Source organism: Camelus ferus, chromosome 2, assembly GCF_009834535.1.
Source record: "Camelus ferus isolate YT-003-E chromosome 2, BCGSAC_Cfer_1.0, whole genome shotgun sequence".
In the NCBI taxonomy this organism is placed as follows: Eukaryota; Metazoa; Chordata; class Mammalia; order Artiodactyla; family Camelidae; genus Camelus; species Camelus ferus.
This window is the reverse complement of record NC_045697.1, coordinates 389,220-412,975: the sequence shown is the minus strand read 5'-3', so window position 1 is coordinate 412,975 and position 23,756 is coordinate 389,220. Positions and strand designations below refer to the sequence as shown.

At 61.7% G+C, this 23,756-nt stretch overlaps 1 protein-coding gene and 1 long non-coding RNA gene across 4 annotated transcripts; both read right to left on the bottom strand.

The window, feature by feature from the left end:
* Positions 1-4,027: 4,027 nt before the first annotated feature.
* FGFRL1 (fibroblast growth factor receptor like 1) lies at positions 4,028-18,826 on the bottom strand. 3 transcript variants are annotated; one of them, XM_032492076.1, is made up of 8 exons: positions 17,214-18,824; positions 16,856-16,959; positions 16,542-16,639; positions 7,446-7,718; positions 6,267-6,347; positions 5,898-6,182; positions 5,468-5,821; positions 4,028-5,341 (listed from the first exon to the last, which is right to left on the bottom strand). In XM_032492076.1, exons 3-8 carry the CDS (start codon positions 16,621-16,623, stop codon positions 4,899-4,901), a joined length of 1,518 nt encoding a protein of 505 aa, XP_032347967.1. In that variant the 5' UTR covers positions 16,624-16,639; positions 16,856-16,959; positions 17,214-18,824; the 3' UTR covers positions 4,028-4,898. The 3 variants fall into 3 exon arrangements, with proteins under 3 accessions (XP_032347967.1, XP_032347966.1, XP_032347969.1); XM_032492075.1 differs by lacking the exon at positions 16,856-16,959; XM_032492078.1 differs by lacking the exons at positions 6,267-6,347; positions 16,856-16,959 and having other exon boundaries at positions 17,214-18,826.
* On the bottom strand, positions 14,647-16,534 carry LOC116667409. Its single transcript, XR_004324295.1, has 2 exons — positions 15,042-16,534; positions 14,647-14,928 (listed from the first exon to the last, which is right to left on the bottom strand). It is a non-coding gene; the product is annotated as an uncharacterized LOC116667409 (long non-coding RNA).
* Positions 18,827-23,756: the final 4,930 nt, after the last annotated feature.

Sequence of the window (23,756 nt, the reverse complement as noted above, 5' to 3'; positions counted from 1 at the left end):
TGGGCGTGTCAGGGTGGTGGAGGCCTCTGACCCAAGGCAGGACTGAAAAGAGCTCAGCGGGGCAGGCGTGGAGGTGGGGGAGGCCCTGGGCGGGGCCGACAGGATGGGGGTTGGCTGCATGGACCTTCACACTGTCCCCCAGTGACTGGCTGGCCCCCCAGGCCTGGGCAGCTGAGGAGAACGGGCACCGGGTATGGTCAGCACCGGGCACGGAGGGAGCCCCCAGCCGCCAGGCCCTGCCCTGCCCCACTCCTCCACCTGATTAGCAGCCTTGGCCCCTGCCCACCAGACACAGCAGGGTCTCTGGGACACACCAGGTGCTGGTGCCAGGCATGGGGGCTGCTTCCCTGTAGACCAGCCCAGCCTACCCCAGGGGCCTGACACCTCCCACAGGCTTGGCCCTGGGGGAGTCCTCATCCCTGTGCCCACCCCGAGCAGCCCCTCCCACAAGCCCACCGGTCCCAGTGTAGCCCAGCCTGTGCCCTGGGTCCAGGCAAGGGCAGCTAGGGATGCTGGCCTCTCAGCCCCTCAGTGCCAGCCCCTCCATCCCACCCCAGCTTCTGCAGCGGCAGGTCCAGGCCCCTGCAAGCCCTGTGCAGCCCGGCCAGTGCCTGCAGGTCCCCGACCCCAGGCCCTGAGTCCCAGGTTGAATCTGTGCTGTGTAGGGTGTCTCCCTCCTGAGTCCCGACTGCATGTCCCATGTGCCTGTCCCCTTTCCTGTGTCTTACATCCTGCGTTCCTGTACCAGGTCCCCAGTCCTGGCCCCAGGACAAAGCTCTGATCTCCCTCCAGGCCCTCCCGACCCAAGGCCCGTGGGGGTGGGGCTGGCCCATGTCCCCCTCATCTTCAGGCTCTGTGGTCCTGCCCGATCCCTGGACATCAGCCGCAGGCCCCCCCCCCCCCCGCTCTGGGACAGCTGCAGAAGACTGTCGCTGCCCCTTTGAAGCCAGGAGGGCTGGGCAGCAGAGGCGGGGGTGAGAGGGGAGCAGTCACACTGAGGGTGGCAGAGCCCGGGCTGCCCTTTCAAGTTTGCCGAGCTTCAAGGGAACCAGCTATCAGCGCCCAGAAAGGGATCAGGGGAGGTGCTGGCCAGGCTCAGCACCTGGGGCTCCACCCTCCCAGCGCCCCCCCTTACCCAGCTCCAGGCTCCCCTACCGTGGACATCGGGAGCCTCCTCCCCAGATGGCCCTCAGACCCTGGCCTTGGGGTCACTTCGAGAGTGCAGCTGATTCCCTTCCTCTACCTCAGGACCCAGAGCCCCTAGAAAAGGGTCCAGGCCCCACTCCCCCCTCACTAGGGAAGCCCCAGAGCTGGGGCCTGGAGGCAGCTGTGCTCCTGTAGGGGGGTCACCATAGCATTGGTGGCTGCTCACTGGTCTTTGTGCCTGTGGCCAAGGGCACATCAGGGCCTGGCTTTGGTGTCTGTGAAGGGGCAACCACGGAGGGGCAGGGGAAGCCGGGGGCCTGGCCTCTCAGAGCCCAGGAGTCGTGGCCCTGACCATGTGCCCCTCCCTGGTGGGGCTCTGGGTCCCCCTGGCCCTTCTGCGCCCATGGACCCTCCCCTTGGCCCCACCTGCCACCTGGCCCCGCCCACTCACGCTCCCCTCGGCCCTACCCTCAAGTCCCTGCCTCCTCTGTGAGTGGGCTTTCCTCTGTGGGTGGCCTGGGAGCCCCCCAAAGGGGCGGGGCACCAGGGGGACAGAAGGCCTGGTCAGATGGGGGTTGGGCAAAGGGGCTGATCAGTTGGCAGGCCAGTGAGCAGTCTGCTGGGCAGACTTCGCACGGCGAGGCCGGCCCTGGGAGCCTTGGGCCTGCAAGGCTAGGGTGCAGGGTGCCCCATCTTTTAGACACCCTGCCAACGCGCAGCATGGTGAGGACACACCCTTCTGCCCTGCGGCCCCAGCCCCCACAGCGGGGTGGTGGGAACTTCCAGCCCAGGTGCAGGAGGCAGGATGACCTGTGTGCCCCTCTGCAGTCTGGGGACCCTGCAGTCGTGGGGATAGGAGCTGAGGTTGGGGGGCATCCAGTGGGCACTAAAATCACACAGGAGTCTTGGAAGGGTCAGCTGGAGACAGACCAGGGAGACACAGGAGGGGACCTGCTGCTGCAGACCGGGAGGCTGGGGGAGAAGGGTCTGGAAGCCTCAGGGGGAACAGGGAGGACATGGTCCACCCTCCAGGAAGCCTTTGAGACCCACCCAGGTTGCCCTCCTACCCCCATACTCCCAGGGCAGGAAGCTGTACTGTGGGAGGCGGCTTGGCTAAGGTCTCTGAGCTCCAGGGTGTAGCGGGCCAGTAATGGGGGCTAGGGCTGGTGAGGGGTGGGGACAGCCGGACGAGGGTAGGTCTGCTTGTCTTCCACAGGGTCCCCCTGCCCTGCCCAGGGCCCTACTATAGCTGTAGAATGACCATCCCATCAGAACCCCTCCCTCCTGAAAGGGTGCTGGGGGATGGGCCCAGGGCTGCAGGTCTCAGAACTGCGATCCCCGGCCCTGTACGCCTGTCCAGCTGAGAGAGTGGTCCTGGGGGTGGGCAGGTCATTAGCCCTCCAGACTTCCCTGGGGCAGAGGATGAATGTCCCCACGTGAGCCCACGTGGACAGCACTGGACCTCAGGCCAAGAAGGGTACAAGGTTGGGAGTCCCAGAGTCCCCTTTGAGGTTCTTGCGGACTGTACCCTCAAGGGTGCCCACCCCTATGCCTGTGCCCTGGGGAGGGAGCAGTTCATCTCCTATGACCTGAAGATGGCCCACTGCCTGAGGCCTCCCCTCCACTCAAGGTTCCCCCTCTCTGCACCCCTCCCCCCTCAAACTGAAACCCAACCAGACATGGGCTGCAGCCTGTCTTGTCTGGGGAACATCTGTTCGGTCACCAGCTGTGGGCCGCCTGCAGCCCCTTGGTATCCAGGCGTGCACACACGCACGTCCACAAGCGTGCGCGCGCGCACACACACACACACACACACATGCAGATACAGGCACCACTCCCTAGGCCACTGCAGGAGGGCTCTCCACAGCCAGCCAGGGTCCAGATCTCCCACGGTGTCCCCTGTCGGTGGCCTCCATCATCTGGAGGCCACTGGCCCTGCTCTGAGCATGGTCACTGCCCATGGAGTCAGGACACCCCAGTGGGGCTTCCCTCAGGGCCAGCCCCTGCCTGCCTGGGGACAGGAGTGGCGTCCACCCTGGAAGGCCAGAGGATGGGGGGATGTTGAGGACAGGGGACCCCGTTCTGCATTCATGGGAGCCCTAGTGGTGGAGGGGACAGTGGACCCAGCCCTGGGAGCCTAGCGGAGGCAGAGGGGACAGCACCTCATTATGAGGGAGTGGAGGAGACACTCAACCTTAATCTGGGGGCCAGCAGTTCTTGGGTGGGACGGTCAGGCGGAGCCCATGCTTCTTTCCTGAAGCACAAAGAAGCTGCGGTGGCTGGGGCAGTGTTCAGGACACAGCAAGGCCTCACCCCTCCCTTGGACCTTCCGACACTGTCATGCAGGAGCTTTGCTAAAATCGCACACTTATCTTACTACTTTTCTTAAAAGGCTCCAGAACCTCTGGGCCAGAGGAAACCCAACCCCTGCGTGCTGGCCGAGTGGGTCAGAGCCTCAGTTTCCCCATCTGGAGACTGAGACCATGGTTGTACCACCCTAGGTGGACAGAGACTGGGTCACCTGGGTAGAGGCAACAATACAGCCATTGCCCAGTTAACCCCAGGTTGTGGTGGGGAGAAGCAGAGGCCTGAGGGCTGCAGGGGCCACGCCCGTAGAGGGGCACCCACAGGGCCAGGTGAGCAGGACTCTGGCCTGCGCGGGAGGGTGTGCAGGTGCGCGGGGAAGACTCCTTCTGCTCGGCGGCCCAGATGGCGGGCCCTGGGGACCCAAGGTCTCAGCCTCGGAGCCTAAGCCCTGGCAATGGGGCTCCTGAGAGCCTCCTCTGCTCCCGATTCTGGAACCCAGTCTGGTCACAGGCACATACGCATGTACACATGCATGCACACGCAGACACACACAGACACAGGCAGACACACCAGCTTAGAGGGAAAGGATGCACATTTTCTTGTTTAACAAAATAAATTAAATATACGAAGCTTCAGCTCAAACTCTATATAAAATTACAGAGGTCTGGGGCCGCCACAGGGAGTAGGGTGATGGGTGCCCGGTCCCAGGTGGACATCAGTGTGGCCACAGGGTTAGGCGGGTCCTGGGCCCCAGGAGAGGCCGAATCTCTGTGGCCACGCCCTCCTCTCATCATTATTAATATTATCTTAATTTCTTAAATATAAATATCAAGGGCCCCTTCCCTCTGGCAGTGGGAGGCCGGGTGGGGCAGGAGTCACCCCCAGCCGGCTCCAGCCTCTCTGGGCAGGGCCCTGGACTGCTACATGTGACCCCCCCTGCCCAGGGTACTGGTGGACTCCTGGACACCAGGACAGGTGGTGGCAAAAATAGCCGGGGCAGGGACACAGGCGGGCAGGCGTAGGGAAGGGGTCGGAGTTTTTGGTTCACAAAGCCAGGGTGCCTCTCAGATCTCCTGCCAGGCCGGGGTTGGGGGGTGATCATGGCCTCTGTGAAATCCTTCCCACGGGGCCAAGGGATTCCTTCATGAGCTAGCCCATTGCTACATGCGCACTGCAAATTACAACACAGACCTTCCCAAGGGCTGCTTAGTCTGAGAGTGTGTGTGTGTGTGTGTGTATGTGTGTGTGTGTGTGACTCCGTGTGTGTCCAGAGGTATGTCGTGCATGTATGTGCGTCTGTGTGTGTGTGTGCCTCACACGGGGCACCTCTCACCCTCACCTGTGGTCCATCTCCCTCAGTGGCCCTCTCGCCCCAGCCTGGGCCCCCTCCAGCCCATCCCAGGCACCCGGAGCTCTGGTGGGCGGGCATCGGAAAGCTGCACCCTCTAGCACTGGTAGTGGATGTGCTGATGCTGGTGGACCTTGCCCTCCACATGTGAGTGTGTGTGTGAGTGCGTGTGAGTGAGCGTGTCCGTGTAGAGTTTGGGGTAAAGCTTGGGGCCAGCAGCTGAGCCCAGGCCCAGCAGATGCTGAGGGGCTGCCGGGGGCCCGAGGTCCTCACAAAGCCCCACACCAGAGGTGGCGCTGAGGGTGGTGGGGGCGGGCAGGTCCTTGTCCCCGCTGCGGTCACGAGCCGTCACGGGTGCACGGTGTCCCGGAACGGGAGGGGCAGGCGTGGGAGCACACGGCTTCTTCTTGGCCTGGCAGAGCCACAGGAGCACAGTGCCCAGGATGAAAACGGCGCCGGCCGGGATACCAATGACCACCGGCCACGGGAGGCTAGTGGTCGAGGACGAAGGAGCCACGGGTGGCCCTGGCGGCTTTGGGTCTGCAGGAGAAGAGGGTGGGGAGGGGAACATCACCAGGGATCCGGTTGGGGGTGCCGGCTGGAGGGCTCTGCGGGCGTAGCCCAGGACGGAGGCGGGGCGGGGCAGGAAGGGCGTGGCCCACTCACCAGGAAGCACCGTGAGGAAGGCGCTGCGGAAGCTGTAGCCCATGGTGTTGGCGCCCAGGCAGATGTACATGCCCGCGTCGTCCTGGCGGGCGCGAGTGATGAGCAGCTTGTTGAGGTAGGAGCCGTCGGGCCGCGACCACACGTCGCCCGTGGGCAGCACCACGAACTTCTGGCCGCCCACATCAATGGTGGAGTTATAGCGGCCCTCGGCTCCATACTCCACACGTTTCAGCCACTGGATCACCGGCTTCACGTCGCTGCGCACTTTGCACTGGAAGGACGTTGTGCCCCCAAAGTCCACCGTCGTGTTCACTGGATGTGTGCCCGTGAGGACAGGCTTGGAGCGCGTCCGCTCTGCGCAGGGACACGCATTGGGCACGGCCCCCAGGCGCCAGCCCGCCCGCACCCCAGCCCCCGCCCCCGCACTCACGGATCACATCCACCTTGTAGGTGGCGTTGATGGCACCGGCGCGGTTCGACACACGGCAGGTATACTTGCCGCTGTCTTCCGGACGCAGGTTCTTCAGGCTCAGCGTCCACTTCTTCTTCCTGTGCTCTCCAGCCTCGGGGCGCGTCAAGGCCTGGTCATCCTTCATCCACATGATGTCCGGCCGTGGATGCCCGCTGGCGACGCACTTGAGCCGCACGGAGCTGCCCACGGGCCGTGCAATCACCCGGCGCCTCATCTTGGAGGGCTGTGTGAAGCGGGGCCGAGCTGCGGGGGAGGCAGAGAGGTCAGGGGGGCACCAGGGGCCCCACCTGGCTGAAAGAGAGTGGTGACATCTGCCCCCATGCTCACCCCACTGTTTGCTGGCTGGGTCTTCCTGGTCCCCAGGGGAGCCCTCATGCCCCGCACTCTCCCTTCCTGGGCTGGTGTCATCTGCAGAGTGGAAAGCGTATCAGAAGGGCCTCAGCAGCCCCAAGATCCAGGCATGGCTCCCCAGCCCCCACCCCAGCCCCGGGGCTGGTTCCCAGGCCCAGCCTCAGGCCCGGCTGGGGCAGCTCTAGAGACGCCAGCAGGAGGCCGTGGGCGCACACCCACATCTCAGAATCCAGAGACAGCTGGGCGAAAGCCACCCACCAGTCCACTCCCTGGGTGCAGGTGACCCCGACAGGCGTGGTGGGATGGAGAGCTGGCTCTCCCACCCTGGCTCCGAGGGGTCTGCAGGGCCTGGGGGAGGTGGGGGCCCAGCTCAGCCGGCAGCTGCAGTAACCCTAGCCCACATCAAGGCGCCGAGGGCCTGGTGAACTGACATGGCCTGCATACCGCCTGGTCATCCTCCCCTCTGAAAGGACGGTGGCGGGGGGGTGGACATCCACAGTACTCCCATTCCACAACCCAGGGAAGGCCTGTGGGGCCTGGCCGGGGGGTGGGGCACACTGAGGAATGCCCCCTCCCCATGACAGCCGCCACCTCCACCGGCCCAGGCCGAGGCCAGGCTTTGAGCCCCGACCCAAGAACCCAGTGGTGGGGGGCACGGGTCAGGCTCCTCCTTTGTGCTGCCAGGGAGCCTGCCTCAAGGGACCCACCCAGAGCCCGTGGCGGGGGAAGCTGGGCGCAGTGCCTAGTACCAGTAAGTGGAGGGTGTGTTGCTAGGGGCACTGCCCAGTCCCCGAGCCCAGACCCCAGAGGCAGAGAACAGAGGCCCTTCGTTCCCAGCGGCTCCTCTGAACTCCGAAACCTGAGCCTCAAAGTCATGGCCGACATCAAGGCTGCCAGCCTGCCTGGCCCGCTGGTCTGCCCTTCAATGGGACCACCACCTGGGGCCCCCCACATCCACCCCCGCAGCCACCCTGGCCGCCAGGTCAGCAGAACCTTTGGGGAGGAGGGGCCCAGGAGGAAGGGCCCCCTGAGGTGCAGCCTGACAAGGAGGGGCCCACAAAGGGTGGTGTCCTGGGCTCAGAGGAGGCCAGGCTCGGGCAGGATGAGGGTGGGGTGTGTTGGGCGCCACACAGTCCTGCCCCAGCCAGCACTGACCCATCACGATGAGGGTGTAGTTGACGCTGAGGCTGCCGAAGCCATTGGTGGCCTTGCACACGTAGGCGCCGGCGTCCTCCCGCTCCACCTCCTTGACCTTCAGCCCCTGTGGCAGCACTCGGAAGCGGCTCCAGCCGCCATGGACCGTCCGGCCATCCTTGGTCCACATGGTCAGTGGCGGCGGGTCCCCCTCCACAGGGCACTGCAGCCGAACGGTGCGGCCCAGCCGAGCCACCTGCCGTGGGACTACCTTGTCCGCCATCCTTGGGGGGCCTGGAGGGCAGTCAGAGGGCTTGGTCGGGGGAGGGGACTGGCTGGGAGTCGCGGCCAAGGCAGGTGGGGGCATCAGGAGCCCAGGGGAGAGGCTGTCCCTGCCAAGTCCCCACCGAGGAGGCCACCCATATACACCCGTCCTCCTCCCAGACCACAGACGGTGTTCACCCAGGGCACACTGCATGCCATCGCACGGGAACCAGAATACCCAGGATGCCTGCCCCCCACGAGCGGCCAAGCGAGGGCATCCCCTCACTGCCTCTCTGCAGGCACCCAGTTCGCCTGTGTGTGCACACGCGTGTAACTGCACTGGTGTGTGGTTAGTGTGGCACAGGCGGCCTGTGTCTGGTGGCCCACGTCTGTGCCTATGTGTGGGGGCTACCTCTGCCCAGGTCTGTCTGCCCAGACCTGAGCCTCCCTGCTGCCAGCCAGGCCACACCAGGTGGAGGAGAGTGACCCGAAAGCCCTGGGGTCAGGGGGCAAGCGGCCAGGCACACTGGCCCTAGGTGACCACTGTCTCCCATGGGAGAAGCCCGAGGCCGGGGCTGAGGCCATGGTGCCCTTCACCAGCAGGAAGAAACCCAGCCCCACTTGCCAGCCTGTGTCCAGCCCCATTTTTTTCTGGGGTCAAGTGCAGGGACAGTGGGGATGACCAGGCCTGGAGGGCAGCAGGTGGCTGGCCGGTTGGGAAGGACACTATAGGCCTCAGAAAGGAGTGGAACTATCTCCTGGTCGACCCTCAGCCCCGCCTGCCCGTGGCTCTGAGCCTGGACTGGTCTGCAGTTTCTGGACCATAGGATGACCATGAGTGGTGCCGGGTTCTCACGAGGTCACCCCACCTACTTACTGTCCCTCAGATCAGGAGAGGCAGCCATGGGGGCCTGGCTCCTGGGACCCCACCCACAGCCACTGAAAGAGACATCAACCCCTCACTGCAGCCACCCCAGTCTCGAGGGTCTGCAAACCGCATCCTGGCCACAAGGAGAGCCGAGGCGGTGGCTGCTCTGGGATGCTGTCGCTGCAGGGCCCGAGGGCAGCATGTGTTTTTAATAACCAGCTGGTGTTTCTTCAACACGCAGTTGCCAGCTGGGTCTGCTGCCGCTTTGCAACCGGGGCCCAAAGTGCTCCTGTGGATCCCCCAGAGATGGGGGGCGGCTTTCTGTTCTCACCACGCAGCTCTCAGAGCACAAGCCCCCACAACCTCTGTCTGGGGCACTAGGGCGGGCTGGGGGACATCCCCCTTCGGATGGAGGGAGCTGCCAGCCTAGGGCTCAGCTTCTCCAGGGCCCCAGACGGGGACGCGTGCCGAGTCTCTGATTCCAGGGGACAGGGCTGTGAGAGACATAGGGACATGGGGCACCTTCCCTCTGTGACCTCCCCTCCACACCCTGCCTTTACTTGGGCAGCGCCAGCCTGGCCACACAGCCCCTAGGCAGGCACTCTGGGCTCTGCTCTCCCAGCCAGCCCCCCGTCACCAGCCTTGCTGGCTCTCCTGGAAGGGCTGAGAGCTGCTTCTCACTGGTAACTCGTTTACCTGCAAGGCTCCCCCAGGCGCCCACCCAGCTCACCAGAGGGAGGGGCCACAGGGCCCGCAGACAAGCGGGCCTCCTGAGGCCCCCCGAGTCTTGGTCTCATTCCCAGGCAGACCCTGTCCGCCACCTGTCACTGCCTGAAATTCCACCATTCATGGGGGCCTCCCAAGCTGCAGGACAAAGAGGGCACCCCCACCCCCAGCCCGCCCCGGGCCCTGGGCCTCTCAGGCTGACACCTGGGCTCAAGGCTCACACACAGACAAGCACAAGCACACAGACTCACACATGCACACACACAGACACACGCAACAGCCTGGAAGGCACATAGGGAGGACAGCATGCCTCCCTGCTGGGCTCTGCCTGTCCCCACCGCATCCTGGGGACACCGCGGAGGGCTGGTCCGACACCCCCATCCCCTGAAGGATCCTGCCTCAGTTTCTCAGTGGAGAAAGGACCAGCCTGACCATGCCAGGGGGGGTCACCTCCAGCCCCTCACCCTCTCGCCCTCCTCACCCCTAGACAGGAGAACCTGAGGAGTGGGGGGCACCTACTGGGTGGCAGGGATGCCACCCTTGGTCACTGTGAAGGAGGGACAGGGCTGGCCTGCAGGCAGTAAGGGGGTCAGGCAGCAGCCCAGCCGGAGGCCCCCAGCTGGAGCCAGCCTCACCCTAAAGCACACGGCCCCTGCCCCGCTGCAGCCTGCCCGATACCAGGCCAGGCCCGGCCCCTGCCCCAACCCCTGCCTCTGCAGAGACCCCAGCAGCCTCACCAGCAGGAGGCCTGGCCCCCCAGATTCCTGGGAATTTCAGCCGCCAGCACGGCTGCCACAGCTCTATATTTAGCCTGGGAAACACAAGCCCTGCTGTTCCACCTGGACAGGGCATCCAAGCCACTCAGCCAGGGGGAAACTGAGGCCAGAGTGAGGGCATGGGGGAGGGGCAGCCAGCTTCCCGGGCAGGGCCCTCCACACCCAGCCTCAGCCCCCTCCCTGTGAGCACCTCCTCCAGGAAGCCCCAGCCCAGTGATCACCCTGAGCCACAGGCTACATACAGGGATGGCACCTGGAGAGTGTTGCGAGGCAAACGCAGACTGGGGGTGGGCGGTGGCATCTCACCACCACAAGGTGGGGGCTGAGCATCAAGGTAAAGGGCAGGGAAGGTGCTGCCCTCTCCTTTCCCATCTCCTTCCTCCCCTCCACCCCCCACTGTGAAAACATGGTCAGGAATGGAGGTGCTGGGAGGGGCCAGGGCCTAGCAACAAGGTAGGGGGTGGGGGGCACACATCCAGCAGACGTGGCTGGGCTTCCCAGCTGCCACCCAGAGCTGGCGTCATACCCTGACGCTGTCGTGCAGTCCCCCGGATACACACACCTCGACCGTGGGTGCACACAGACCCCCTTCCGGCCCAGGATGCATCCCGCCTTGGAGCCACCAGGACCCCCACGGCCCCTGCTGGGCCTGCCCTGGCAGAAGCACCATTCTCCCAGGTTCAGTAAAACAAGACCCTGTGGGAACCCCAGCTGACGCCCCTCCTGCCCCAGCGGGCCCAGGGAGGGCGGAGGAGAAGAGGGCTGGAGGGCCGCATGCGAGGAGGGAAGAAGAGACCCCAGCTGTAGCCCACTTTGCGCCCCTGCCCGTGCCCACCCCCACACAGCCTTCACAGGCCCTTGGGGGCCACCCCAGGTTCAGCACCCCACACCTTACTGACCCACGGCCCCTGCCCTGCCTTGGGCACCGTCCTTCGCCCCCCTCTCCTCTCCCAGAGGCAGGGCTCCGGCCATTCCATCTGCATCCGTGCTCCCTGCGTGTTCACGTCTGCCAGGGGCCTGGCCGTGGTGCAGGCATCCCAGGTGTAGGCCTCCACCTCTCCCCACTGCCCAGGGCGTTCAGTGGGCCCTGGCCTGCTGACCCCAAGCTCCCTTTAAGAGGAGCTGGATGAGACACCACCCGTCCCCTGGGCCCATGTGCCAGAGACCAGCAGAGGCACCTGTGGTCTCAGGCCTCATCCCCGGAAGCCACAGACCCAGGTGGGAGTGAGGGTGCAAGAACCACCAGGCCAGCTCATCGGGGCCGCTCTGTCCCCAGGGAGCCTGCAAAACCCCAGACATTACTCCGGGAGGAAGTCTCTGGCGGGGAGGGGGTTGGTGGGCATTAGGTTAACCACGTTGGGACTGGCTCTAGGGTGAGAGCACCGGGCCAGGGGCCACCGTCCTGTGGGGAGGATGGGCTGAGTGAGTAGCATGGGGAGGGGCTCAAAGAGCGCCCGCCAAGCCTGGGCTAGGGAGCTGAGCTGGGAGAGGCAGGTGGGTGCTCTCTTTGGGGTGAAAGGACCGGGCACAGGGGGTGAGCTGGGAAGGCCCAGATGCCGTGACCTGGGGCCAGCACCCGCCAGGAAGGCAAGGTCTGGGGGGAGGGCAGGAACGCCCCCAGAGGGACACAGGTGAGGACCACCACAGGGCTTCCATGGGGCGGAGGATGCAGACTGGCCCAGCGCCGAGCCCCGGGCACACACACTACACACACGTGCATGTGCATAACACCAGCTCCGAGACGCCAGCCGGCCCCGGGCGGCCCCTGGGGGCTGGACCCACAGGACCTGCAGTGGAACTGGTAGGACCCGCAGGACAGGTGGTTGCTCCAGAAACCAGGACACTCTGGGCGTGACAGAGGGACAGCCCGACCCACCGAGCAAGCTGACTGGAGTGTCCCCTCCACCCGCTGCCTGGCCTGAGCACCAGGTGAGCAGACAGGTGGGGGGCCTCCAGGTCTGTTCTCTTCCCAGGAAACCCCACACGGACCTTCAGTGGACCCCCAGTTCAGGGCTCCTCCTCACCATCCCCAGGGCACAAGCAGGGGTGCCGCTCCCCTAGGGGCCCCACGTGAACTCGCAACAGGGGACAGTGACTGGGCAGCACCCAGACCCACTACCGCAGATCCACCCAGGGGCTTAGCTGAATACCACGCCACTCCTATTCCACGTTCAGGTCTCACTAGGTCCACCAGGCTCAACGCTGACCCTCCCCACGCCTGCCACCCACCCCCGGCCCTACAAACATCACTTGCAGAACTGGGGTCCCTGCAGGACTCCCCAGAGAGGCCGAGCCCCGCTCCTAGCTGCCAAAGAACCGAGAAAGCCCTTGTCCACGTGCCAGCGCTAGGCCCGGAGGACGTGGAACACGCCACGGGGCCCAGACCACCCAAGGGCCCCACCCTGAGGGCCCTGATCCAGGTACCAGTCGCCTCAGAAGTGAGAAGGGGATGCCCCTGAGCCTGGAACCCATGGACGTTTCAGCAGAACGGGCTCATGCAGCAGACCACCCAACACAGCCAGCAGCCCAGCCACCAGGAACCCCCAGGCCAGAGAGCCCCCCGCCCCACCTGCTGTCCCTGCTCCACCAGGGCCTCCGACCCTGGGCCCCAGGGCTTCTCGAGGACAGGCCTGAGGGCATGAGGCCCAAGCCAGCCAACTGGCCCAGACTGGCCTCCCCAGCCCTCCAGGGGCACACGCTGTGCTGTGCTGAGCTCCAGAGCCAGCCCCACAGTCCTCCCCAGAGCCGGACAGGCTGCTGCAGGAGGGCAGAGGGCAGCCCGGAAGCCGCCGGCGGTGGCCTCAGGAGAGGAGTGCGCTCGCAGGCCCTGGCTTTTCTGGGGCAGAGTCAAGGGAGCCAGTGGGGTCCCTCCTCCTGCCTGCTGCCCCAGGCCCCGCTGTCCACTCCTCAGCCACTCAGACAGCACACAGCTTGTGTAAATCTCTCACGAAATAAACTCCCCAGCAGGAAGAAAAGCAATCATATTTCCTGCCAAGATGGGAAGCCCGGGGTTCCAGCCGCCTGGGGGCCGGAGCGAATCCAGCGCTTCAGGGATAGCTGCTGGAAGCCCCCACCCTGGGCTGGCTCTCCCCAGAGCGGGGCCAGTCTATGTGGGATGAGGTGTGTGCAGCCCTCCCCTGACGTCCGCCAGCCTCCAGGCCCTGCCCCCAGCCACTTGGTGAGGGCCCAGGGTGTGGATGGAGGCCCCAGCACTCCTCACTGGAGGAGGAAGGCTGGCCGCAATGCTCAGGTGGAAAAGCCCCCAGCCCCTCCTCCCTGCACCCCTCACCCACCAGCCTCTGGGCCCAGCCCTAGCCCTTCCCCACTCAAGGGCCCAGCTCAGCTACACCCGTGTCCCCTGCGTGTCCACCCTGGCCAAGGTGAGCTGCCCACGACATCCCCCCAGCTGAAGGTCTTTCCTCCCTTGACCAGAACCCACCTCTCCTTCCAGGCCCATCCTGGCCCCATGAGCCCATGTCTCTCCCCCCACCTCCCTCCAGACATCCCGGACCGTGGACGCTGCGCTGCAGCCCCACCTGAGGGAGCCCAGGACAGCAGCTCCAACTCTCCTTGGGACCCAAGAGGAGCCAGGGGCACCCAGCGTCCACCACTCGGAAGAGCAGGTGATGGGCAGGTAGGGTGGCAGCCCTGGATGGGGCGTCTGTGGAGTCTGGGGACAGGGACCCAGGCATGCTTCCCTTCCACAGGCTGATCTTGCTCACAGAGCTGCCACCTGGACATACCTGGACTGCAGACACCAGATGAGGAACAAGGAGGCCAATGTCGAAGGACACATGGCCAGGGGGTGGCCAGGAGCCAGGATTTGGCCTGTGGGGCCATACCCCGCCTCCCCCAGCACCGTCAGCAGTGCTTGAGCTGGGCCGGCAATGCCGGGGCTGAGGCCGCTGCTGGGGAAAACCCACATCTCCGGGTTGGGGCTGTGGTGCCGGCGGGAGCTGGAGGCCCATGATCCCCGCACAATGGAGAAGGAGCCTGCGGTCATGTTTCCAGGCTCAGCCAAAGGCAACTTTGTTCACGGCTCCCTCCTCCCCCCGGAGGGGACAGTGATTTATTTTCCCTTCCAGGAGTGGGGCCCAAGACAAGACGTAAATGGGGCTGCTGGCCCAAATCCTCACCTCACAGAGCCTGGGCCAGGCTCCCACATGTCCACCTCGGCCCTGGCCACACAATGGCTGTTGCTGCCTGGAGGGCCTAGATGGGAGGGGGTCCCCTGCAGCCTGGCCAGAGGCTGAGGTCAGCCAGCGTACAGGCACAGCACCATAGCCATCCTGCCTGCCACGCGCCTCCCCGCTGAATCACACACACCGCAGACCCTTCCCAACACAGAGGCAGGTGGGCCCTGAGGCTGTGCCATCCTGCTGGAGGCAAGGCGCCTAGGACACCCCGGCCGGGCCCAGGGGACCAGGAAGGGGCCTTCAGGGCTGGCGGCTCAGAGACCATCCTGAGAAAAGTTCAAACGTGGCACTTCTCAGAAGACCCTGTAACAATGTCTTCCAAAGTTATCTGTAAAAGGTATGTCGTTCTGAACCTCTCATGTTCCCACTGTGAGAAATAAAACGGAAACGAAGAAAGCCGAATTCTATCTTTTTCCAAATTTGAAAAAAAAAAAAAGTTTAAGACAAACTCACCAAGATTGTGAAACTTTGGGAAAAGGGGAACTTTAAAAATATGATTTGCGTCTAGAAATGTGTCGATTCTAGAAATCGTGACACCATGGGGAAAATGGCTTTCGAAAAACCACCGAACGAACTCTCTCTGCGCTGCTTCACCAGCCTGAAGGTCCACACTCAGCCTGAACACCCACCAAGGAGGGGGGGCGTCTGAAACGGCTCCACCTTCAAGTCCAGGCCTGGAGGAGAAGCCAGCACAATTCAGGAAGAGCACACCCCCCAAAGCCACAGAGGCCCTTACCCTTGGAAAGCAGCTAAGCTCCCACCTCCTTACTGCTGCCAGGGCCCTCACCATGCAGCCCCAAGGCCTCAGCCAGGGGGCACAGAGCAGGGTTTGGCCCCTCTGAGGACCCTCGGCACCAAGGCGGGCCCGACTGTCCACTGCCATCCACTGCTCCATCTCAGGCTTCAGCCAATGACCAGGCCAGAACAGTGGCTCCCAGAGCCTCCCTGGCCGAGTGGCCAGAGGACAGGCAGGTGCGGGGATTGGGGAGTCCAAGCAGATAAAACAGGAATCAGAGTCCAGGCCGCTGGCCACCGGGGGGGGCCTTACTGGGCATGACCTGAGTGTCCGCAGTGCCCTGGACGCTGCCCGTCCCAGCCACGCCTGGGCAGCCCCCACCCTCAAGCCAGCCAGCCAGTCCCCGGCGGGGCTGGCGGGGGGGTACTGTGGCATGAGGCCCACCTGGGCCGCCGCCCGCCACCCCACACCCGAACATGGCCATATAAGGCCAGGTTGGGTTCAGTGCGCCTGCTGGGCGGCGGGGGAGGGGTGCGAAACCTCTAAGGACTGGTGGACAGGGCAGGGACGATCCTGAGTGGTCAACACACCCAAAGGGCTGGCCCGGCCACAGGGCCCGCCTAGCTGAGGGAGGCCAGCACTGAACATGGCAGTGGGAGTCTGCGGACACGCATCACCCATCACCCATCAGCTGAGGATGCCCCTTGCTGGGGCTGGGTGCAGGGGCAGGGGTCCCTCCAGAGGCATCCGAGCCTGCCCACTTGCACAGCAGGCGTGTGTGCCCACGTCCAGGCCCTGGCATGGCACACACCGCGAGACAGTGTCTAGGCTAAAGTAGGTGGTCTCAGGGTCTGCCTTAAGACAGGCTCCCACCTGACACTGCAGTGACCCCTCGTGCTGGGTACTCAGCTCCCCAGCCCTCACCCTGTGCCTTCCTAGAGAGGGGCATTCTTAGGGCACAGAGATGGTTCGTGAGTCTCAGACACCAAGAATATTCCCACTGTCCTCACCCCCAACCCTGGTCACCATGGGGGGTCCCTGCAGGTTACCAGAGGCCTAATTTGGCCCACTGGGGGCTAAACAGCTCATCCCCCAAGAGCTGAAGGTCAGCAGCTGCCCTCAGCTGTAGGCATGTGTGTGTGGCCATGTGAGTCCTGAGGAGAACTGGGGCCAGAGCCCACCCTGCCAGCAAGCATGGGGCCCCACACATGAGCTTGGGGGTTCCCTGAAGGTGAGTGGGAACCCTGTGGGTGAGCTGGGGACACCCCATAGATGAGGAGAGCCCACGGGTGAGCTGGGGTGCCCAGTGTGTGAGCTGTGGGTGAGATGGGCCCACGGGTGAGGGGGGCCCACAAGTGAGCTGGGGTGCCTTAAGGGTGAGGGGCACTCGGCCAGTGAGGAGCCAAACTGCGAGGGGCCGAAAAGCCCGGGGCTGGCAGGGGCGGGGCACAAACACGCGCGCCAGGCGGGCACTGTGGCAGGGTTCAGGGCCGGAGGGAAAGGGGCGGCGCTGGCAGAGGCCGGGGCGCCGGGCTGGGCGCCAGGACTCACCTCGGGCGGCGGCGGCCGGCGGGAGGGCCCCCAGTAGCATAGGCAGCGGCAGCAGCAGCAGCAACGCGGGGCTCGGCGTCATCTCGGCCTGTGCGGACCTGGGAGTATTCAGAGGCCGGTCACTGGCGTGGGGATGGGGGTCTCCATGCACCTCACACCCCGGCCTAGGGCCCGGGAGCCGCTAGCACTCCAGCCCTGGGCCGCGGGGATAGGGGTGCGGGCCGCCCCGCCTTCCCTCGGGCGCTCCGGGCAGAGGAAGCAGCGGCGGGGGAACCGTGGGTATCAAAGGCAGACAAAGGGTTTACACTAATTACCGGCCTCCTTCGCCCCCCCTCCAAACACCGTCTGGATTCCTGGCGCTTGTAACTCGGGCCCTGCCCGCGGGACACACAACACCGGCGGCCCCGAAGATAATCGCCTGCGCCATTAGCGGACAAATTTGCGCTGGGGGGGGGGGCACGTGGGGTGCAGGGGCGGGGGCGGGGCGCAGGCAGGACCGCGGGCCCGGCGGGAGCTGCGGCGCGTGCCGGTGCCGGCGGTCCCCTACCGCGGAGCAGGGACCTGGGCGCTCCCGGCCCCCGCCTCCGCCCCTGGCCCCGGCACCGGCCCCGGCCCCCGTCCCTCCCCTCCCAGTCTGCCCCCAGGATCGCCGGCGCGCGCGGAGGGGCTCACCTCGGCGGGACTCGCGGGCGGCGGGGCTCAGGGCCGGGCCCGCGGGGCGCGCTGCGAGGTCATCGCCGCCCCGGGCGCCGCACCCCGCCGCCCCGCGCCCCCGGGCCCGGCCTCGGGACGGGGCGGCGCTACCTGGGCGCGGGCGGCTCGGGCCGGGGCCGGGGCCGGGACCAGGGGCTGGGGCCGGGGCCGTGGGCAGGGCGGGCGGCGGGGTCGGTCCAGGGGCCGGGGTCCCGGGGCGGCGGGGCGAGGGGCCCGGGGCGCCGCGCCGCGAGGCGTCCTTCCCTGCGGGGCTTTGTCAACTCTCCCGGAGCGAGCGCCGAGCCCGCCGCGCGCCCCGCCCCGACACAACTTCCCGCCAATCGGTGCGCCGCGGCTGCCGAGCCCCGCCCCAAACCCCGCCCCAAGCCCCGCCCGTATCCCCGCCCCGCGCCCAAACTTTCCACCAATCCACGCGCGCGCCTGCCCCTCCCGCCTGGCTCCTGGCCTTAACCCTCGCGGTGCGGGCGGCCAGCGGGCGGGGCGGCTCCCCGCGGCGAGGCCCCGCCCCCGCGCCGCCCCTGCCAGCCCCAGGCCCAGCCACGCCCCAACAAGGCCCGCCACGCCACGGCCCTGGCCCGCCTCTGGCCCCGCCTAACACACCTCGCCCGTCTGGCCACGCCCCCAGGCCATCCGCCCCGCCCTGCCCCGGCCCAGCCCCGCCTCGCGCACCTCCAAGTCCTGCGGCGCCCACCTCACACCTGTACCCATTAGCGCCCGTGTCAGAGCCCCCAACCTCAGGCCACCAACACTCTCCGCACCTCCAGACCTGGCCCTGATTGAGCCCACGGTCATCTATCCTCTAGCCAGCCTCGATCCCAGCTGGGCGGTCAGGGCCTGGAGGTCTGAGCCCCAGGGAGTCGTTGGGAGCAGAGAGGAGATCCAAGACTCCTCTCCGGCACCAAGCCATTCCAGGGAAGGGTCAGGTCTTGGGTGATGTGGGGCACAGAGGTCCTGCCCTGGCGCCCGGCTTACCTGATCCCCTTGACGGGGGTAGGGGGGAGGTATGTTCCCACCTCCCACCTAGCGGCTTCCCGCCTCTCACCCACTAGTGATAGGAACACAAGGACATTAGTAATCATTATAAATAGAGAACACCACACACAGTGCCGCCTTTAACCCTCACAACCAGGCAAGTATCTTGCTGTCACCTGTGCAGAGAAGAAATGCAGGCACAGAGAAGGTTGGCAACTTACCCAAGATTTCCCAGCCAGCACTTGGCATGTCTAGGACTGGAACCACGCGCTGTGGAGTCCAGCTCCACTGTGGACCCTTCTCTACACTGCCCCACTGCCCTCCCTTTCCTGGTCAGTCACGTGCACCCACTGGCTCTCCTGCCTCCCCAACTGCCATCCCTCAGGGTCTCTCTGACCATCCCCCATCCTCTCTGGCCTAAATGAGTGGTCCAGGTACTCCCTTGCTCTCCCTGCACTGTCACTTCACTGGAATGGACAATTGCCATTTTAAAACACAATCCTGACTCTTCTGGCTCCCCACTGCCCTCAATACAAACCCCATGGTTTTCTGCACACCTGGGTCCTGCCCTTGTCCCACTCCCTACCTCAAGTCTGGCCCATTCCAGCCCCCACCCCACCTGCAACCTGCAGCACACCCAGCCCCACTCCCACCCTGCAGCACCCCAACCCCACTCCCACCCTGCAGCACCCCCCATCCCCTCTGGGCTCTGCCCAAGCTATTCCCTTGGGAACTGTGCCTGGAAGAACCTCTGTCCTCTCAGGAGTTCCCTCTTCCAGGGAAAACTGAAACTGGTGAGGTGTTGCAGGTACAGGTCCCCAGGCAGAGGAGAGCTGGGTGAGGGAGTGCCAGCCATCAGGGTTTAGGGCCCATCGAAGCCCCAGCTGCTTACCCTTCCCAAGCCAGTGAGAAGGCATGTTTCCAAATCCTGTGTCTGGGCCGGTGTGGGCACCTGGTGGGTGGATGGTGGTGGGCCCATCTCTGTCCTGCCTACTTCTGGGTGAAGGCCCAGAGGCAGACCTGAGCAGCCTCCTGTGCTTGCAGTCAGGCTCCGCGGGCGAGGAAGCCAGGAGAGCCGGTTCCTGAGCCCATCTGCGGCCGGTGCAGCCAGCGCTGGGGGTCACAGACACGCGCTTCAGGACAGAATGGGTAGAGAGGTCCAGGGCTAGTACGAAGGCTGCCTGGGACTTTGCAGGCAGGTTTGTGGGAGAAACCACCATAGCGTGAAGAGCTCGGACAGGTGAGTTAGGCTGCCAGTGGCAGGTGTGTGAAAAGCTGGCTCTGAAGCAAGGAGGGGTGGGGGTGGGGGTTGTCAGAGGCAGGAAGCGAGCTAGAGCAAGGCAGTCCAGTGCCCGGGTGGGGGATACGGTGAGTGGTGGGGAGGGGCCATGGCCAGGTGAGCGGCCCCAGGTGGCAGTGGCAGTCCAGGCAGGTGGGCGAGGGGGCATGGCCCACACCTTAGGTGTGTGAGCAGGAAAGGACGCGTCCTGGGCGGGGCCCACCTCCCTATGCGGGGACTCGCTGCCCCCTGGCGGAGGCGCGGGGCATGGCGGTCCCTGAGGGTGGCCGGCTCTTTTCCCAGAGCCTTGCCAGCCTCCCACACCTCCAAGGCTGCTTCCTCCATGAAGCTCTCCAACCAGCAGGCTCCCCCTTCCCCTTCATGACAATGCTCCAGGAATAGGAACTGGTTCAAATACTGCCCTTTTAAAACTGAGACTTGGGCCATTAGCTGACCTCCTGGTCTCGGTCCCCATCTGCAACCTGATCTCACAGAACCCCTGCGGGGATTCCAGAGTCTCTGTCTCCCACCTGGGCTGCACAATGAGCCCGAGAAGAGGTATTCATCTGCCCTCCACGTGGTCATCGTTCAACCATGACACGCTGACCCTGGCTCTGTGCCAGGCTCTTCAAGAGGCTGGACCTGTGAGGTTCCACAAGGAAAGCATGTCCCCAGCCCTCACAGAGAGGGCATCTTGGTGGCAGGTGTAGGGACTGAGAGGAACATGTCTGACGATGAGAAGTGCTGGCAGGGAACTGAAGCCCCAGCTCCAGATGAAGTGGCAGGCACCAGTTTACATGCTCTCCACATGTATAAAAAAATCAGAGATAAACTATATGAAAAACAGCACCCAAGACTGGACATCATGCAACAGGAGACAGTGGTCCTTGTGGGACAGGAAACAAATGAAGGGGGCCTTATGCTTGTCCCCACTCCCTGCCTTCCAGGGTGCAGTGCCGGGAGTGGGGACCCAGGCAGAGTCCAGAGGGAGGGGGAGTCCTGGCAGGGGAAGGTAGCCAGGGTTCATAGGGCAGAGTCCTGGAGAGGAAAGAGCTGTGTGGAGAAGGAGCCCCAGAGACCAGCAGAGGGTCCCTCATCCTCAAGGCTTCAGCTGACTACAGATCAGTCCAAGAGTGAAAAGGAACCACCCAAGGATGGGGAAGAACCACCCAGAAGGATGGGAGTCCACAGGGCAGGAAAGATGTCTGCATCCAACAGTCAGTATTGAGAACCTAGTCATTCAAGGGGCATTGATTAGAGTACAAAGAAGGGTCTTGCCTCAGTAGAAGGGAAAAATCAACTCTAGACTCAATGCATTTCTTGTCCGGCTCAGCAAAGCTTAAAAACAAGACCTAAAGGACCATACTGTTTGCAAGTCACTTAACTGCATCCCAGAAACAAACGCAAGACTATTTATAGGAACACAAAACTATCCAGCACCCAGTAAGGCAGAACACACAATGTCTGACATCCAACCAAAAATCCCCAGGCATGAAGAGAAGCAGGAAATTAAAACCAGTACAGAGGGGAAAACAGTCAGGGAGAACCCAGAAATGATGAAAATGATGAGATTAGCAGATGAGAACACCAACACATTTACTGTCTTCTGTTTGTCCAAGGTGTCAGAGCAAAGACTGAGCATATTAAGGAGAGACAGGGAAGACTTTTTAAAACCTCCAACTGAACGTGCAGGGATGAGAATTACAATGTCTGAGATAAAGACACTAGGGTCAATAGAACACTGGGAAAGAAAAGACTGATCTTGAAGACCGAGCAAGAGGAACTGTCCAAGGAAACAAAGAGAAAAAAGACTGAAAAAATGAACAAACCATGAGTGAGTCCTAGGACAACATCAGGTAGTGAAATGCACGTGGAACTGGAGCCCCACGGGAAAGAAGACAGGGTGGAAAAGAAAATATTTTAAGAAAAAGTGGCCACAATTTTTCAAAATGTGATAAAAGACATAAACTCACAGTTTCCAAAAGCTCAAGAAAATGTAACCACAAGAATCAGGAAGAAAACTTCCTGAGGAGCGTCCTTCTCAGAGTCTCAGAGCACTGAGAGCCAGCTATAACCCTCCTTGGGGTGCTGAGGGCCAGCCGTAACCCTCCTCGGGGCGCTGAGGGCCAGCCGTAGCCCTTCTCGGGGCGCTGAGGGCCAGCTATAGAGAGAGTAACTGAGATGCTCCCAGAGAAAAAGCCACATTTTTATACAGAAACAAACAAACAAACAAAGGATGTTTTGTTGATGTCTTGGATGAAAACAATGCACGCAAGAAGACAGTAGAGCAATATCTTTAAAATTCAAGGAAAAGGGAGCCCATCAACCTGCATTCTCTACGAGCAACAGTGTCTTTTGAAACCAAAGGTGAAACAAGGAATTTTTCAAACAGAAGAAACTGGAAGAATTCATCACCAGCAGATCTACACCACAAGAAATGTTAAAGGACGTCATCCAAGCAGAGGAAGGTGGGGCCAGAGGAAAGCCAGATGCCACCCAGAGACAAGAAGGGTCCCAGACAGGGAAACTGCAGGGAATGCTTTTCTTATGATTTAAGTCTCTTTAAAATATACTCATCTGCTTAAAGCAGAAAGAACAGCGGTGTATTGTGTGATTGACAGCATATGAAAAATGAACATGTATGATCACAGGAGCACAAAGGCTGGGAGAAGATGAGAAATGGGTTTGTAAGGTCCTCCGACTACATGTGAGCTGGTATGATCTCACTCACCAGCAGACATTGACAAGTGAAAATGGATGGCATAAATCCTAACACAACCACTAAAATAAACTAGCAAAGAATAACAACTAAGAATGTAATAGAAGAGACAGAGGGAGTAATTTTAAAAATAATAATAATCCAAAAGAAAACAGAAAAAAAGGGAGAAAACAGATGAGACAAATACAAGATAAATAGCAAGAAGGTAGATTTAAACCCAATCATATCAATAATCACACTAAATGTAAATGATCCAAGCATCCCAATTGAAAGGCAGAGAGGTTACCTGACAGGGTTAAAAAAAAAAAAAAGCAAGATTCAACTATAAGCCATCTACAAAGACTTCAAATATAGATACAAACAGGTTAAAAGTTAAAGAGTAGAAAAAGAAAAATTGGCGAGCACTAATCAGAACTCTGCAGTGGCGGCGCTAACATCAGACAGTCGATTTCAGAGCAAGAATGTGATCAGAGATAAACACGGTCTTTTCATAACGAACTGTTCTGAAATCATGAAAAAATGAAACAACCCAAAATGTACATGCACCTGACAACAGCAGACAGGAATCCATGAAGCAGGAACTGACCAGGGAGAAACGAGAAAATCCACAATCGTACTCAGAGATTTCAACACTCCTCTCCCAACTCTTGATTCAATAGGTAGACAGAGACTCATCAGGAATACAGAAAACTTGAACAACACTATCAGCTAAATGGGCCTAATGGATATTTATAGAACAGGCAAACATTTTCTGAGCCACAAGTGGCAATATATTTAAAATAATTCAAATCATACAAAGAATGTTGTCTGACCACATTGGAATTATATTAGAAGTCACTAACCAAAGATATCTGGAAACTCCTCAAATATTTGCAAACCAATAACCTATTCGTTAATTTCCAATGCATTGAAGAAGAAACCAAAAGGAAAATCAAAAATTATTTTGAACTGAATGGAAAAGACAACATATGGAAAACTGTGGGATGGAGTTAAAGCAGTGCCTGGAAACTTACAGTGCTAACTGCTGAGCTGAGAAGACAGGACTCGGTTTCCTTCCAAAGAGACTAGAGAACCTGAGCAGAGACAAAACCCAGAGTAAGCAGAAGGAGCCAAACAGCAAAGGTCACGTTAGAAATCAACGAGCTAGAAAACAGCAAAACAGAACAAGATCGGACAGAGGAAACCAGGAAATCAGAAGCTGGCTCTTCGAGATCAATCACATTGATAAATCCCTTACACATGGATCTGGGGGAAAGAAAAGAGAAAAGAGACAAATTATCAATATTAGGACTGAGAGAGGCAATATTAGTAATCCATACATTAAAAGAATTATGCCAATACTTTTGACACCTTAGAAGAAATAGACAAATTCATTGAAAATCAAGAACTACCACAGCTCACTCTAGAAGAAATGGAAAACCTGACTATATTTATTAAATAATCTGAATTTTTAGTTAAAAACCTTCCCACAAAGAAAACACCAGGCCCAGATGGCTTCACTGAGAAATTCTACAAAACATTTCAGGAGCAA

Bases quoted from the DNA above. Each gene is read 5' to 3' on its own strand.
- FGFRL1 (XM_032492076.1), bottom strand. From the start codon at position 16,623: ATGACGCCGAGCCCCGCGTTGCTGCTGCTGCTGCCGCTGCCTATGCTA. The intron at 7,719-16,541 runs GTGAGTCCTGGC...ACTGCCCTCCAG, and splicing joins GCCGGCCGCCGCCGCCCGAG to GCCCCCCAAGGATGGCGGAC. The intron at 5,822-5,897 runs GTGAGTGCGGGG...GTCCCTGCGCAG, and splicing joins CTACAAGGTGGATGTGATCC to AGCGGACGCGCTCCAAGCCT.